The following is a 17,588-nucleotide window of genomic DNA, read 5'->3' on the forward strand; positions in this document are numbered from 1 at the left end:
ATGCACGGAGTCGGGCACATTTGACTTCCGGCAGTTATACACAGCCTCCTTCATTACCTGAATGCCATAGGCCTGCATCACTACAACACTGCAGGAACAGTGGGGTAGCCTAGTGGTTAAAGCATTCGTGGGGCGGTCGGGTAGCCTAGTGGTTAAAGCGTTCGCTCGCCACGCCGAAGGCCCGGGTTCGATTCCCGACATGGGTACAATGTGTGAAGCCCATTTCTGGTGTCTCCCGCTGTGATATTGCTGGAATATTGCTTAAAGCGGCGTAAAACCATACTCACTCACTCACTCACTAAAGCATTCGTTCGTCACGCCGAAGACCCAGGTCAGATTCCCCTCATGGGTACAATGTATGAAGCCTATTTCTGGTGTCTCCCGCCGTGATGTTGCTGGAATATTGCTAAAAGCAGCATAAACCCATACTCTCACCACAACACTGCAAAGCATCCATAAGTATTCACAGGTGATGTAGGAACACAGTGGAGTATTGATGATGAAGCTGAGCTTGTTTTCGTGAGCAGCAGACCCTGTACACTCCAAGGTACTGTCACAAGTTCTGTCTACTTAACCACAGCTGTATATCCTGTTTTACATAAACTACATATGTAGCACACAATATAGGGTCTATGTATGTTTATGAGGATAGAAATTTTCGCAACATGATCAATACAGCATGCAGCAGTGCTTGAATATATTTTACATTAAAATGGCATAGCATACTTGAAGCTATTGCCGAAGTTTAAAGGAATTACAGCCATGTAATAAGGAGAGAGAGAATCTCATTATGTTGTATTAATTAATACACTCTGCAAAAATGGAAACACAAAAGTAGTAAAATTGTAAATATCTGACAGTATCGCCAACATCCATACAACAATAATACCAAAAAGGAATTGGTAATTTCTGCATGGATTGGGCTGATTTGTGTAGAAAGAATGAGGTACTGCAGAAATTTTGGAGAAAAGATGGAAAATCGCAAAAACAAAACCACGTGAGAGCCTGTCGCCATCACACACCAACACAACATCACTTGTTGGGCTATAAAAACGTTGGGTTTTCATGTGCATGCTATCAGAGTGAACAGCAAACACATGCCACAACTAATGGAAGCCCAACACAACAACGCCATCAGCCAACACTGCAATCAGGAGAATCATCTTCAGCTGTAGCCAGGTTTTTCCACGTAGCACCAAGACCCATTACAAGACTGGAACCGTTATCAGACACACGGGACAACATGGGACCACTCCGGATCCGGTCGACCACGTATCACTATTACAGCACATGACAGATTCATATGGCTACATCACTTACATGAAAGAACCAGCATGGCCACCTCTACAACTGCGGCAATACCAGGATTGCATTGGATATCAGCCCAGGCAGTATGGAACCAATTATTTGTATTTGTGTTCGACGACCAGTTCGAGGCGTCATTTTGACGAACATGCATCAATGGCCGCGACGTCAATGGTGTCAAGGTCACAGAGCATGGCCACAACTGCGATGGAGACAAGAATAGTGACGAGACACGTTTCATGCCTTGCCGTGCGGATGGTAGAAGTTGTGTTTACAGGCGTCGCGGGGAACGTTATGCACAAAACTGCATACAGGAAATGGACATATTTGGTGGTGCTAGTGTCATGATGTAGACAGCCATCTCCTACATGTATATTAAAGGCTTAAAGAAATTTAAATACATACAAATATCTTCCAGAAATTAGCAACAACCATTTCTTTCGTAAAAACTACCAAAATGACTTTCTGTTGTTGAAAAAATGACTTCCCTTTCAAAGAAAGCAGCCACAAAAAATGCTAAATTGTGAGGTCTTGAACGTGTGGTGAGGTGAAATGAGGTTTAATGTAGGGCTGGGACAGGTTCCTCGGGTCCTCAAGTCAGTGGGATACTAAGTAGGACCCAGGTACCCGTGAATACACTACTCCGTGAATACACTACAGGTCACGAATATTCACAAAAAATTTCGGACTATTCACACATTCCTTCTGACTTTTGAATAAAGATAAAGCTTCAATCAAATTCAGTTATGCATGACCAGATCATTTTATAGCGAACCTAAATACTTTTTGCCCGGGCTCAGGTCAAACAATTCCCTATCGTACACTTTGTACCAATCTCTTGATACCTACAACAGGTACCCGGGTAGGGTGAGGTAATAGGAGGTTTGGTGTAGTACATTTGGACCCGTCCCAGCCCTAGTTTAATGTGTGTTCACGATTATTGCACTCACATAGCGACATGCATGCACATGTGTATGACAGATTGTAGTAGTCTGAGATACCACAGACACGTTACAATGAGTCCTTGACTTATCCCCATAATGCCAAGTGCCAGGCAGGGTAACATCAGTTGTCTCAGCAAGGGAATTTTCTCATCTTGATTCCAAATATACAGACATAGATCTATGTCATGATAAGTCATCACTATTATCCAGGAGACCGTCTTGTGATATTTCAAAGTCATCAGTAACCAGCGGAGTTGATAGTAGCTCAAGGTTGTCAGAGTTACCTCCCTCTAATGCTGTTTCGTCTGATTGACATGGAGAGGTTTCACGTCTATCTGTGTCTGTGTTGACGATCAGCTCACCAGGGTCGGGCAGGATACTTGTGTGAGATGTCAGTTTCTCAAGGATACGGATTATCTAAGGAAAAAAATGTTCATAGTAATCTCTTTGGTACTATTGTTCTTGTTGTGTAGTGTTTGTTGTTTAACGCCACACTCACAGGTATTCCAGCGATATTATGGCGGTCTGAAAATAATTGAGTCCAGACCAGACAATATAGTGATTAACATCATGAGCATCGATCTACGCAATTGGGAGATGATGACATGCATCAACCAAGTCAGCGGGACCTACCCGACCCTGTTAGTCGCTTTTCAGGCATGTACGGGTTGCTAGAGACCTATTCTAACCTGGATCTTCACGGGTCTGTAGTAAAATATTGCTAAATACCTCATACATAAGTGATACAATTTAAAGTATTTACTTACTCATTCTCTGATTACTAATTACTTTCCACTTCGTATGTCTCAAATAGAAGACACAAGGATTTAAGGTTTTGGACCTACAAGACCCACAAAATTAACTGGACAGTCATTCGATCATGCAACGACCTTGACCTACCTTCCTGGCCTTGGAGTGAGGTGGGCCAGTCCAGTGCCCATGGACTGCCAGTAGACTTTGTTCACTAGTCGAGACCAAGTATTCAAGGTTAACCAAGTCAGATCGCAAGTAGGTCTCAAGAAGAAGCATACTTTTCTGGAACGGCACAAACAGAACTCGTAAAACTTTGTTATCTCAGACTCCATTATCTTGCTACATCACTAAGATGACGCAAGCACAGATACAACAAGGGAAAACAAGGTGATCATTTTGAGACCACAAGTTGTAATACAAACAGTGCAGATAGCAATTTGTTTGGTACCTGTAGTGTTGTTTTTGTTGAAATGATCTAGATAGGAAGTAATCCCTGTACACCTGTACATATCCGATTGCCTAAACATTCCATGTATACATGTTGTTTCTGTGTCTCCTCCTGCAATAGCAATGTGATGTAACTTTCCTATCCTGGCACGATCCTTATGTCGGTAACATTGAATATCAGCACTCAGCCTCCGTGGAAACACAGGTAACTCAGCTAATATTGCACTGTCCTACAAGATGAAGGTCAAACTCTATCACTGGGCTGAAACAGGTTTGTCAGAGTCGGACAAAACATTCATCGTGTTCAGTAATCAATGGAATGTGGATATTCTCCATTTACTCTCTCCTTAATACCTATCATTCTTTTCTGTCAGCTTATTCTTAATATAGTAATATTCACAAGCTGGCGAGTTGTAGTATCTGGTAAAAATAGCCACAATGTTGTAGCATATATCGGAATGTAGTTTACAATTCATACCTAAAAAGTATTTCCAGTCAAACTACAGCATGACACCTTCAGACAGACAATATGAACATGAGCAATGAGTTGTCAATAGGTTACATATTTCCCCAGCTACATACTGTTGACAAGAATCTTCCAGGGTATACAAGGTGTTACACAGAAATACTGAATTGCCTTCAGATACGGTCCAGAAACAAGACTCAATCTTCAACAGCAAATGACACACCAAAACATTCCTACTGTTTGTACGTTTCATGAAGATATACTACGCAATAGAAGTTAAGGATCACCCGATTCTTTCATAATGGTAAAGTTAATCTGTCATGACATGAGAGATTAACTATAGTAATATGAAAGAATCAGGTGATCCTTAACTTCTTTTGAGTAGTATATATTAAATTCTATCATAGCTCTGTTACATAAACACTTGAGGGTAAGTTGAACTTTAACCCCTAGACTGCTTGTCACAACTGTTGTCAAGCAGGAAGCAGGAAAATGACTTTCAAACATCGGCAGGGATGTGTCAACAATCACTGGATCTGAAGCTTGAACAAGCAACATATTGTGAGTGACAGAAACATGGACGTGGAGCCCCTACCATGATGACAGGTTCCTGGTCAGATGTGAGTCTCTGGATGATGAAGTCAAGCACCTTCTCGGAGTTGAGCCTGGAACATCGTCTTTGGAACACTGCCAACTGGGACTGGGTCAGGAGAAGACAGCTTGGATCATCCACGATGGACGTCACAAGGTTCTCCTCTGTGCTCCAGTCGGCTAAGGTCACGGACTCAAGTCTAAAACAGAGGACAGTGTTTAAGAGAATCTGTTTCTCTTATAAATAACAATTTACCAACATTTGGAGATAGTGAGTTCGGAATAGCGCAACATAGAACAGTTTTCCAGTTATATCAGCATGTCAGCTTAATGTGGGAGTGAGGGAGTAATTTTTGCTTAACGCCACATCAGCAATCTTGCAGCTAGTTCCTGGTGGTAATGTGGGAGTAAAGCCAAAAGTGATGCAGGTTTTAGAAGTTTGCTTTGGGGAAACTTGCAAGAACGGATATGTTGCTGACAAACTTAGATACATCATCAGGGCGAACAGGGATTCAAACCCATGATCATAGGTTTCTGGCGTGCACAAGGGATGCAACTCTGCACAGCAAATTGCAGGGGCTAAGTGAGTGAGTGAGTATGGTTTTACGCCGCTTTTAGCAATATTCCAGCAATATCACGGCGGGGGACACCAGAAATGGGCTTCACACATTGTACCCATGTCGGGAATCGAATCCGGGTCTTAGGCGTGACGAGCGAACGCTTTAACCACTAGGCTACCCGACCGCCCCTTGCAGCGGCTAAGATGACAGGTCCATGTCCCCCACCCTCTTGCTGTTTGAAATTAGAATGAGTGGATGAATGCATCTTGTAGTCATCTATGTAGCAGCTACACCATGGGTCATAGGGCAGTGTCAATCAAGGAGCCATGGTGTGAACAGTCCTCCAAGCTGTTGATTCAACATATCTCGTGGTAATTCATTGTAGCATCTTCAAAATTGGCAGCTATTGTGACCATGTAATTTGGCCAAGCATGAGGTATTGAGGACGTATTCTGTTGTGTAATCCACACAGTGTAATACAGATTGGGTCATGTCACCTGGTGGCAAAAGCTGCGTCAGTAACATGGGGCTGCTTGTGTGAGACACGGCCGACATGACCCTGGCTGATCCACAGACATCCAGTAGTTCACTAATCTTGTTGATCTTCTGTCATCACCTGTGCAGCAACTGGGGATTATCTGTGTGTCACCTGTGCATCACTTGTGTGTCACCTGTGCATCATCTGTGTGTTGTAGGTGTGTCACCTGTGCATCACCTGTGTGTCGTAGGTGTGTCACCTGTGCATCACCTGTGTGTTGTAGGTGTGTCACCTGTGCATCATCTGTGTGTTGTAGGTGTGTCACCTGTGCATCACCTGTGTGTTGTAGGTGTGTCACCTGTGCATCACCTGTGTGTTGTAGGTGTGTCACCTGTGCATCACCTGTGTGTTGTAGGTGTGTCACCTGTGCATCACTTGTGTGTCACCTGTGCATTGCCTGTGTGTTGCCTGTGTGTCACCTGTGCATCACTTGTGTGTCACCTGTGCATTACCTGTGTGTTGTAGGTGTGTCACCTGTGCATCAATTGTGGATTACATGTGCATCACCTGTGTTATAGGTGTGCCACCTTTGAATTACCTGTGAACCACCTGTGCTACCTGTGCATCACTAGTGTGTCACCTGTGCATCACCTGTGTGTCATAGGTGTGTTACCTGTGTTTCTCCTGTGTGTCACCTGTGCATTGCCTGTGCATCACTTGTGTGTCACCTGTGCATCACCTGTGCATTGCCTGTGTCACCTGTGTGTCACTTGTGTGTAACCTGTGCATCACCTGTGTGTCGCCTGTGTCGCCTGTGTCACCAGTGCATCACCAGTGCATCACCTGTGTGTCGCCTGTGCATCACCAGTGCATCACCTGTGTGTTGCCTGTGCATCACCTCTGTGTCGCCTGTGCATCACCAGTGCATCGCCTGTGCATCACCTGTGCATCGCCTTTGTGTGTCACCTGTGTACGTCTCACCTGAGAATGACAATGTGCACAACTGACCTGTCCGCTAGGTCCGAGCTGCCTCCACTGTCCGAGTGTTTCTTGTGAGAGCCCCGGGATGGTGTGGGTGGGTCGTCGTCCCAACCCCCTCCAGCTTTCCCTGGGACATGCTTTGGGGGTGCTGGAGAGATATATTAGTAGTCTTATCTTTCTCTATTGTACACACATAATCATGATAATAATCACATGAACTTAAATTTTGAGTTTGGTTGAATGTTGCCTTGAACAGTATTTCAGTTGTATCATATCATGTAAACTTGTAGGAGGAAAGTCCAAAGTGATACAGGTCTTACACGCTGAGTACCTTGATGAAATCCACGAGCACAAGTATGATCCTGACAAAGTTGAAACATAATCAGGGGATTCTGGGATTCAAAGCAACGATAATACTGGTAGGTTTCAGGCATGCCTAAGGGAAGCAACTCTACACAATCTCTATGGTCTCATGAAAGATTACTTGAAATAATTGCAACATAATAATTAATAATAATAGTTTGAACTGTTGTACAGTTTGTGGGATAAATTGTTTTAAAATGATCATTCCCCAAATCTTATCATCAAGAAGGTATGTTTTTACTACTCTTTTAGCAATACTGCAGCCAGGGAACATCAAGAATGGGCTTCCTATATTCTAGTATCTGAACACACAGGGGGAATCGAACCCATGACAAGCCAGCACTTTAACCACTCGACCATCCTACCACCCTACTAACTACCAACCACTGATGGATGGATCAGGGTATTGTGGTATTTCAACGAATCAGTCACCACTTCCTAATAAATACTGGGATTTCAGTAGAATTCCTTCAATCGGAGTACTACATTCGCCGTAAAAGGCGCTCTGGGCACTTAGAAAATAGACAAATTGGGGTGCTTAGAAATACTATAAACTGTGAATTAACTTTGTTGTCAGAGATCAAGTTGTTAAGAGGAAAATAAGTACAAATCGTTACTAGGCAAATAGAATTAATGCTACACTGCTGTATCTTTTAAAAAAATCTGTAATATACAGTTACACAAGAAAATACAGACTGTCAGGGGTTTTTTTCACTTTAAGTACGGGTAATTATGAAGGTGAAATGGGGTTTAACGTCGCATCCAAGATTATTGCACTTATATAGCTACGTGCATGTACGTGTGTGTGTTTGTGTGGCTGCTTGTACTAGTCCGGACTGATGCCGATTTATAGTGCTAGCTCACTGAGACACCATGCTGCAGTTTAACATGAATACCCCACTCAGACACAGTATACTGACTCCGAGCCGACCAGTCCTTGTTTTAGCCCCTTAATGCTGAGCGCCAGACAGGGTAACAACAAGTACCATCTTTTAACGTCTTTTGGTATGACGTGGCTGGGGATCGAACTCCGGACCTTCCGCTCTCCGGGCAGACGCTCTACCACTAGACCACGGAGGCGGTCGTAATTATAAAGATTACTTTCAGATTGGTCTAGATTATGGTCAGGGAGTGCTGATAGAGTAGGTTGTTTAATACGGCAACCAATGTAACTACAGTACTTTAAGTAAATAGACAATGAACTTACTTTTCTTAACAGGTGATGTGATGGGTAGAGGTACTGTCACGTCGGTTGTGATTGGATCCGGGCTCATGATGACTGGAGGTTGGTACTGCCCACTGCTTCCATCCAGGTTGGCAAGCACCACCCTCTGTCGGTCCGAATCTGTCTCCGCCATCTTCTCAGCTATCCTGCTGATGCCATCGATGATTGTGTCCCCCAGGGATTCTAGGCAGAGTTACCCATCATTCTTAGGGACACTGATATGGATGGTTTTGTGTATTGTGTAAAACTACAGTCTTTTTGTTTATTTGTTGTTTCAGGCCGCACTCAGCTATATGATGTCAGTCTGTAATATCCAACGATTGACATTTTGAGCATCAATCCACACAATTGGGATACGTTGACATGCTTCAACCAAGTCAGCAAGCCTGACCACCCGATACTGTTAGTCACCTCTTACGACAAGCATAGTCGCCTTATATGGCCAGCATGGGTTGTTGAAGACCTATTCTAACCCGGATATTCACGGGACGTACCTGACAGTAAAGTTGTACATCCATGAATTGCATTACAAAAGTATTATGAGTCAACCACAGCCTTTAATAACCTTGCCAGAATGAGATTACTCACATAAAACTAATGAGAAGTATACTCCCCAGGGAGCTGAGAATGCAATTTGAAGAAAATACTTGGTTTTTGTTTAATGCTGCACTCAGCAATATACCAGCTATATGACAGCAGCCTGTAAAAAATCAGTCCAGAACAGACAAACTAGTGACCGATATTATTAGCAAAGATCCATGATGTCCATGTGTAATGACATGCTCTGAAGCAAGTCATCGAGCCTGACCACCAGATCCCGTTAGTCGTCTAATATAAGCTTAGCTTGCTGGGGACCTATACCTGGTATCCCTGTGAGGACAGTGACTACTTGCCTTTAATATCAAATATACAGATACATCGACATTTGCCAATGTTTGTTATATCTCCGACAATACTTCTCTGAATCTATTGGATAGTACACTAGAAGATAGGTAAACAGCACATGCTTTAATGAATTTAGTTCTTGATTTCTTTATCTTAAAGATGTTAAAAAGTGTTGCTTTGTTTTGCTTTTCTCCACCTGTCTTCACCTATTTTTCAGATTAAAATCTGTAACCATTTCATCAAATTAGTCTGATATCTAAAATTGTGAAATCTTTCAATCAAAAACAAATATGGTAAGAAACAAATAACATGCATATGATTTTCAAGAAAGCAATAACTTTCCCAATCATTAACCACTAATTAATGTCTCCAGTGCCATAAAATACTTAAGTCAGAATAGTTTGACAGGACCAAACAAATACTTCACCAAACAAAAGCTGACACACCCTGGCCATGCATGAAATATGTATATAACATAGGTACGCGATATACCACAGAGAACAATGAAGAACAAAGTGTGGTTTATTTCACGATAAAACATTGTTCTATCATGACGTCTTTACTGGGGATTCGAACATGGGCTCGCAACTTGATCACGTCGTATATTGGACGTTATTTTTGAGAGGGGAGTGTCTAGTGAGTTGTTCCCAATAGATGTAGCTGGGCAATGCAGATGAATGTGATGGCTGAACAATCGCATCCAAAAGCGAGAGAGATATGACGACTGTCATTGGGAGAAAAGGTACAGGTAATCGACATAAGGATTGTGAGAATATGCGGGAATACCTACCTGTGCATAATATGAACTCGACATTGCCGAGGTCAGATTCCATTGTGGCAGTCATCATTATTAAAATATGGGTAAATATTTTTTCAAGCTTTTACATTTCATCATCATCCTTAAAGAGGCTGTTCATAATGTTGATATCTCATATAAGAAATAAACGACTCGTGGTCGTTGTTTATCATGGTTTATTCTCCCTGCAGTGTTTTAGTGTACGATAAACAACTCCCACTCTTCGTTTATTTCTGAAATATGATGAAGACAAAAGTTGTAAAACCACAATGAAAGAAGAGATGAAGAGGCCCATAGTCTAATCCATACCTGCTGCGTCCCTCAATTTCCATGAAGTAGCTTTGAAAATGATTACATAATACACATCACTTTAATCACTGGAAATAAATTATTTATTATCTACAATATTCAGTTTGTTACTTGTGAATAAACTCTATTTGTTAAAATCAACGTAGGTGAAGACATTTTGAAAATAAGATGCCGTGTAACTTTAACCTTCTCAGTCACTGAACACACATTTCTCAGTCACTGAACACACATTTCTCAGTCACTGAACACCTATTTCTCAGTCACTGAACACGCATTTCTCAGTCACTGAACACACATTTCTCAGTCACAGAACACACATTTCTCAGTCACTGAACACACATTTCTCAGTCACTGAACACACATTTCTCAGTCACTGAACACACATTTCTCAGTCACAGAACACACATTTCTCAGTCACTGGACACACATTTCTCAGTCACAGAACACACATTTCTCAGTCACAGAACACACCTTTCTCAGTCACAGAACACACATTTCTTAGTCACTGAACACACATTTCTCAGTCACAGAACACACATTTCTCAGTCACTGAACACACATTTCTCAGTCACAGAACACACATTTCTCAGTCATTGGACACACATTTCTCAGCCATTGTTAATAAGTCATATATATGTATTCTATGTAACCTGCAAAGTAAATCAGAATTTTGACTTCTTAGAATAAAAGAAAACAATTATCATAATCTTACTTGGTTGATTCTGTGGGGAGTTACCAAATCCTTCCATTTTGCCCGAATTGGAAGAAGGGCCAAGTCCCACTGCAACAGAAGAATGAGACATTATCAAGTTTGGTGAAACCTACGAGCACGGGGATGGTGCTGACAAACCTAGAAGCACAATCGGGGCAAACAAGGATTCGTAGCCATGACCCGGTTTCTTGCATGCCCAAGGGGCGCAACTTTGCACAGCAGACTGCGGAGCCTTGGACAACTGGGCGACCAATGCCCCTCTTAACATGAGTATATGCTTGAATAAAGACATCATAATGCTGAGAGTTTACGTCATATTGTCATCACACCAACCCCAGTGAATAATTTCCATCTATCATGATTTGAAATTAACATGATTCAAGAGGATGTACAGGCTCCAATTCTGTCCCTTTACTGATGCTCTTTATTGGTGAATTTTATCAAACTAAATGCATTATGCAACTAAATATTTTGAACTTAATCATATCTAATATTTTCATATTTACACTGACATAACATTTATAAGAGCTTATACCTTTAGAAGCATAACAAAAAATCTTACTCATAGCCTTAGGAGATGGTCTTGCTGGAGTTGTCTCCCCTTTTCTTGAGTTGCTTGATTCCTCAACCTCAAACAAAACTTCACAAAGTTCCTATGGGAGGAAAATGTACAGACATGTAACCATGGTAACTGCTATGAGCTGAAAAAACATCTGGTTTAAAAATACAAAATCAAAAACTTCTATCATAATGATTTTTGTAGACCAACTATTTGACTGGATCAGGAGATGTGTTTATATTTACAAGTCATATACAGGGATGTGAATGGCTTTTTTTTAAAAAACACTCAAAGTCAGCTATGGTTCTGGGGTACTATATGAGTTATGCATATAAACTACGGTTACAATGAACCCAAAGGGATCACTAAATGTAGTTTACTGTATTGTAATGGCAAGTATTCCAAAAGTAACCCTTGATGTACATGATGTACCGGCAACAAAAGTCATGAAAAATTCCCATCCCTGTATATGAATCCAATATCATAACTCGGTTTGGATCACAGGGCAGAATATATCCCTAATACATCATGTTCAAGCCAACTAAATAGCAAAATGGGGATCAAGTGGCCACAATGGCTGCCACCTATGAACAGAGAGCACCTGGATCATCAAACACCAGGCTTATTGTATCATTGTACCCAGTGGATTGAATGGATGCTGACAGTAATACAGACCCCAAGTAAACCTGATTCACTCACTCACTCACTCACTGACAAGAGGTGGAGTACCAACCTGAGCTACTTTCCTGACCATGATGTAGGGTATGTTGCCATGCAGTGGGTCGGGCGGTCCGCCATACTCTGAAACACAATCACACTAGCAAACTGACAACAGTTAGAGATGGGCCCAACCTTCATAATGTGTTTGGGGGATTGAAATTCTTTTCCATTATCCTTTGATTAAACATGGTAATATACCAATCTCACTATTGATTTATTATGTCACAAATATCCAACACTACGGCACTAAGACTGAATTTTTCACTAGTTGGTACATTAAATGTTATACAGAAGGTCAAAAGAGTGAAAATATGCAAAGAAAATGTAATATATATAATGTATACTACAGGGCATACCACATATGTACTGAATGTTACATTCTACAATCACACATGGGTCACATTCTGTGAGCAATGCTTAGAGACACGATCTTTGAAAATCATTCATACAAAGTGTCAGCTATATATGGCATCAAAAATGTATTTTTCTTAGCTCGAACTCCTGTCAGTTTAGGTGAGCTAAAACAAGTCATTTTATCATCCTCATCAACAATTATCTGCTTGTACCTGGTGTAGTCAGGTACCCCCTGGTGTAGTCAGGTCCCCCCTGGTACTCACTTGTTGCTGCCCTCACCCCTCGGGCTGTCCTCATCAGACCCGCCTTAAAGTTGGGGTGGCCGTTGTCCACCGTGTACCGCATCACCTTCAGCACCTACAGGAGATTAATAACCTTCATCTTGTTTGTTTGTTGTTTTATGCCACACTCTGCAATAGTCCAGCTATATTCCTGGCGGTCTGTAAATAATCGAGTCTGGATCAGACAATCCAGTGACTGACATCATGAGCATTGATCTACACAATTGGGATACAATGACATGCATCAACCAAGTCAGCAGGACTGTCCACCTGACCCCATTAGTCGCCTCTTACAACAAGCATGGCTGCCTTTTAAAACCAGAATGTGTTGGTGAAGACCTGTTTCATCCCAGATCTTCATTTCATTATTCAAACTGTGATCAAACAAATTGACTAAGCTGTCACTTGTCAATTCAAATCTAATATTCTCAGACCAATGCAAAGAGGCAACCTTCTGCAGTTGTGGATTATTACTAAGCACAGCACAGTGTACTGAAGATTACCTTCAGTTTCACATGGTAGGAGTTCTTCTCCAGACGGTCCACCAGGTACTCCAGCAGACTCTCGCAGTAGCCGACAGACTCGTGGCTGATCCCTGACATAAACAAGAAACATTGTACAACCCTAGGCCATCTCGAACATGTCTTCGATGGGAGAATCATGTAAGACACTGACACAGACTGATTACTAATATCAAGAAAGATTCTCACATGAAACTGTGTATCATCTTCTTCAATGAATAGTGTCCTTGGCTTTCACTACAATCTCTGTTCTACAACTTAGTTTTTCTGTCTGCCCTGTTTTACAACATATTGTTTTTTATGGAAAGTCATTTAACTTCTTCATACTGTCCATTTATGTTACCTAGTTAAATGTTCCAATATGCCAAGACATGAAATCACCAACATGATCACCACCTTTTTCCATATGTTCAGAAATTAAAACAATCAGGTTCTACTGTCTCATGATAATTCCACAAACTTTCAAACCTCTTGGTGAAACTTCACAGGAGTATATAATCCTTTTCACCATGTGACAATACGAAACATAGAAAGCCATTTGAAATACAGTAAACTACGTTTATAACGAACACGCTTATAACGAACTGACGGATATAACGAACTTACTTTTTTGTCCCAACTATTTGCTGTAGTTATGCTGTATATATGCTTATAACGAACTAGGGTTATAACGAACTAAAATTAGTGGTCCTGTTGAGTTCTTTATAACCATAGTTTACTGTACATGAGATCTTTTACTGTTATACAATCCTCTCTGAGTGAAGATCTGAGACACTCCTACTTCATGTCGGGTGAACTCCCTAATCAGCTAATCAGCGTCAAGGCTTCTATATTCTCGGTAAGATTGAGTATAACAACTAGACAAGCATATCTAGAAAATGAATATGACCAGGGAGCTCTGAGAGCAAAAAATAAAGGTGTGCTATTACATATTCTGTCATTTCTGAGCACTGTGGCATCTACACCCCATAGGGAGGGTACATTTGTGCTCTGTGGCGGTCTTCTGTTTCTAATATTAAAATGTCAAAATCGAGGTGGTTAAGAAATTATGCCAAATTATTTTAGAAATCTGACACCTGATAAGCAAAAGAACACACATCCTTCGTTTAGGCTTGACGTTTAAAGTCTGTAGAGGGTTCACCTGACGTGACCTTCTATGAAGGTGCCCTTCGATCTTCACATTGGATTTAAGGATCTGCTGTTATGGTATTGATTTTTTTTCCATAATATTCTAACATTAACATTGACTACAAAAAGTTAAATCCTGCACACCACTGATCTCATTGTACAGGTATCCCGGTATCGGCTTGTCGTCATCGGAGGTGGCCTTCAGCAGGGTGCTGATCTGAAATGCACAAAAAAGGTTTTATTCCAAATAGATGATATTTACAAGCTAGTGTTATCTATTTGAAAAAGCCCCAACTCTTATAAATCCCTTTCAACTCCGATTAAGATGCCATTTGAAACTGGTGTTTCACAACAGTACTGTGTCGGTGCGAATATTTAACTTCTATAGAATTTTACATCTGATAAATTATGTGTGGTGTGACAGCTGTAGACAGCTGTAGACAGCTGCATGTCTATTTCTGTCAGCTGTCATTGAGACAAAAGTCATAGTGGAAACTGATTTACGAAGGAACAGTCTTACACTCAACTAAATTGTTCTGTTGAATACAAAAATAATATACCATAGCACTTGTATGTAAAACAACTTCATTTCCATTTATTCAAACCTTATTCACAAATGATATTCGTTGAGAAACCAGGTTCACTGATTCTGGGCTGTTCATTGCAGGTACTCTTCTTTTGCGTTTGGAGATAGTAAAGTGGGACAGGTTTAAAATCCGGACAAAACAATTTCGAAACCGGATAAAACCCAACAATATGTGGCGCGTATATCTCAATATTATCTAACGCTGCTACAACTACTTTATCAAATGTCGTTAGAAATAACAATAGAAAGGGAAAATAGAGAAGATGATTTGCAGTTTTAACTATTTTCTTGGGTACGACAGAATTGTGTGAAATATAAGTATTATCTCTTGAGTGGTTGTGTTCGAGTTCATAGGACTTGTTCATAGCTTCCGCTTGTTCGAGTACCGTGGCCAGAGATGCAATGCAAGTCTAAGAATCCCCGCTGCGGCGTCAGAAATACAGCCACCGTTTTTGAGTGATATGAACATTCATACTTCCCAGAAACTAGGCTTATATACCTGTCTTGTCTTTTATATATGACATTAACTGTGAAGCGTTTGGTTATTCGGGTATTTTATCAGGGGTTTGTCTTTGATTAGGTATCCACACAAGTTTTAGAGGGTATTCAAAAAATATTTACCCACCTGTTTCTTCATATTTGCATTGGTATTTAACTTAAAACCTGTTTTGTAACAATCCTTGAATGTAAATAATTTAAAACTATGTGAATAGTAGTATACCCGTCTGCGTTTGCTTGCGGCTCCGTTTCCACGAAGACATTTCTTTTGTTAATTTGTTTATTTGTTTAATCACCAATCAGCGACAACCGACATGTACACTGACTAGACACGGTGTGCTTTTAATTGACAGTATGTTTCTCGCAGAAGCTGTTCCGAATGTCACTGTCGGTAAGTGAATTTGGCGACCGGCTGATACACAATCATTTTATCTAACAGTTGTAATATACACAGTCGTTTTATCTAATAGTTGTAATATACACAGTCGTTTTATGTAATAGTTGTAATATACACAGTCGTTTTATCTAATAGTTGTAATATACACATTCGTTTTATCTAATAGTTGTAATATACGCATTAATTATATTTCAATAGCGTTTTTATATTTTTTTGTTGCGTATTTGATATGCTAGGATTTGATTTGTCTGCATATTTCAGTTGATTTTAGGCGTGTTTTACGCAAATACGCAGCTTATCTCGAGCTCTGTCAGTATAGTAGAGATTGTCCGAATTTCAAGGAGTTCTCAATGTTGAGATCAAGTGGCATGTACTTCAAACAGTAAACTATATGCGCGTAAGTGCAACCATCAGAAGAATTGGGGCGTGACAAGTTATAGGCGTTTGACCTGTGTTATTATCCGCCCGTTATTAGCCTGGTTTGTACGTCTGACGTTGTCCGAAATACTATAATGCGTTACCGTAACATGATCTCGCGGTGACGTGCACGAGCCCCTATGACGTCTTGGGTTAAAGAAGCGGGGTGTAAATATCAAACCCTGCTTATGGTACAGAATATACTTCAGTACTAAAGATAAGCTGAAATAATCACCCCAACCATGTTTCTTATCTTCTGGGTGTAATTATGCAGGGTAAAGGTTGTGTATAGCCACACCAAAATGTCATCCGCTCTGGGGACACGTGGCCCAGTGGACGGGGTGAGGTCAAATGTGATTCTAAGTCGCGTTCAAGGTTATTGCACTTATATAGCAAGGCCGTAGTTAACTCTTTTTTTGAGAGAGGCAAATATTTGTACAAGTATCAAGTTCAAGTTATCTTTCACAAGGAAAAATGTTTTCTTTCTCTGCTGTCAGACGCCCTATCCAGTAGAACACGGAGGTACACTTCAAAGTAAGCGTTAATAGCCGACGTTTTCTCTCGCTTGTTCTTGATGCAAAATAAATTTGATTACAAATACGGAGGGGGACTTATTTCAAATGACACAATTATATTTGCTTTAAGACAACAGATTCTAAAAATCCTGGGTTATTCTTGAGCGGCTCGATAAAACACTATAACATGCAAACGAGAAAAAATCCAGAAACAAATGGAAACTTAAGGGAAGAGAGAGTTTAGAAAAACTCAAACAACACACGTGGGTACAAGGTTGGCGTGGGTGAAGGGATGCACGATTATCGTCAGATCATACGTTATCGAACATCATACGTTTGCGGGCGACCATGTTTAGCGCGATTACGTAGAGGGGAATGTCCGAGTAACTCTCCATTCCTTAAAAATAATATAGAGAGGCCCCGCAGCGCCCGAGGCCCATTACTTTTAAGGAATGGAGAGTTACGAGGATATTCCCCTACTTAAAACTCATCCCTACTTTTACACTTTACAATATTCTGTAGTTGAAAATATTTGAAAAATTCAAATGCTGCTTCAAGATAATGTTCAGTTGACAAGCAACTCTCCATTCCTGAAAAATAATGGAGCGTTCAAACAATAGAATGACGTCACAGATGTGTTTTAATTGATCTTACTTGCGCTATAACAAGGGAAGTGGCGTCACACAGACATTGTAAATACTCAGCTGATGGCCTGTTTGTAAGACAAAGTCGTCTTTTATAAGTGACTGAGATGTTTTACAGTAACTGTTGTCCTCAGAAAACCCTTAAGGGTTTAC

At 40.8% G+C, this 17,588-nt stretch overlaps 1 protein-coding gene across 2 annotated transcripts; it reads right to left on the minus strand.

Moving 5' to 3' along the window:
- Positions 1–292: 292 nt before the first annotated feature.
- LOC124142346 (AP-4 complex accessory subunit Tepsin-like) lies at positions 293–15,069 on the minus strand. 2 transcript variants are annotated; one of them, XM_046510768.2, is made up of 13 exons: positions 14,984–15,069; positions 14,523–14,595; positions 13,233–13,324; positions 12,712–12,805; positions 12,108–12,175; positions 11,378–11,468; positions 10,816–10,884; positions 10,104–10,133; positions 8,096–8,296; positions 6,553–6,673; positions 4,511–4,706; positions 3,150–3,284; positions 293–2,666 (listed from the first exon to the last, which is right to left on the minus strand). In XM_046510768.2, the coding sequence occupies exons 1-13, from the start codon at positions 15,038–15,040 to the stop codon at positions 2,433–2,435; spliced, it is 1,461 nt and encodes a 486-aa protein (XP_046366724.2). In that variant the 5' UTR covers positions 15,041–15,069; the 3' UTR covers positions 293–2,432. The 2 variants fall into 2 exon arrangements, with proteins under 2 accessions (XP_046366724.2, XP_046366725.2); XM_046510769.2 differs by lacking the exon at positions 10,104–10,133.
- Positions 15,070–17,588: the final 2,519 nt, after the last annotated feature.

The sequence above is a fragment of the Haliotis rufescens genome, unplaced genomic scaffold, assembly GCF_023055435.1.
Source record: "Haliotis rufescens isolate VD_foot unplaced genomic scaffold, xgHalRufe1.0.p SCAF_11, whole genome shotgun sequence".
NCBI classification, from domain to species: Eukaryota; Metazoa; Mollusca; class Gastropoda; order Lepetellida; family Haliotidae; genus Haliotis; species Haliotis rufescens.

Bases quoted from the DNA above. Each gene is read 5' to 3' on its own strand.
- LOC124142346 (XM_046510768.2), bottom strand. From the start codon at position 15,040: ATGAACAGCCCAGAATCAGTGAACCTGGTTTCTCAACGAATATCATTT. The intron at 10,134-10,815 runs GTAAGATTATGA...TCATTTTCAAAG, and splicing joins CTCCCCACAGAATCAACCAA to CTACTTCATGGAAATTGAGG. The intron at 4,707-6,552 runs GTCAGTTGTGCA...CCTCTGTTTTAG, and splicing joins AGCTCGGACCTAGCGGACAG to ACTTGAGTCCGTGACCTTAG.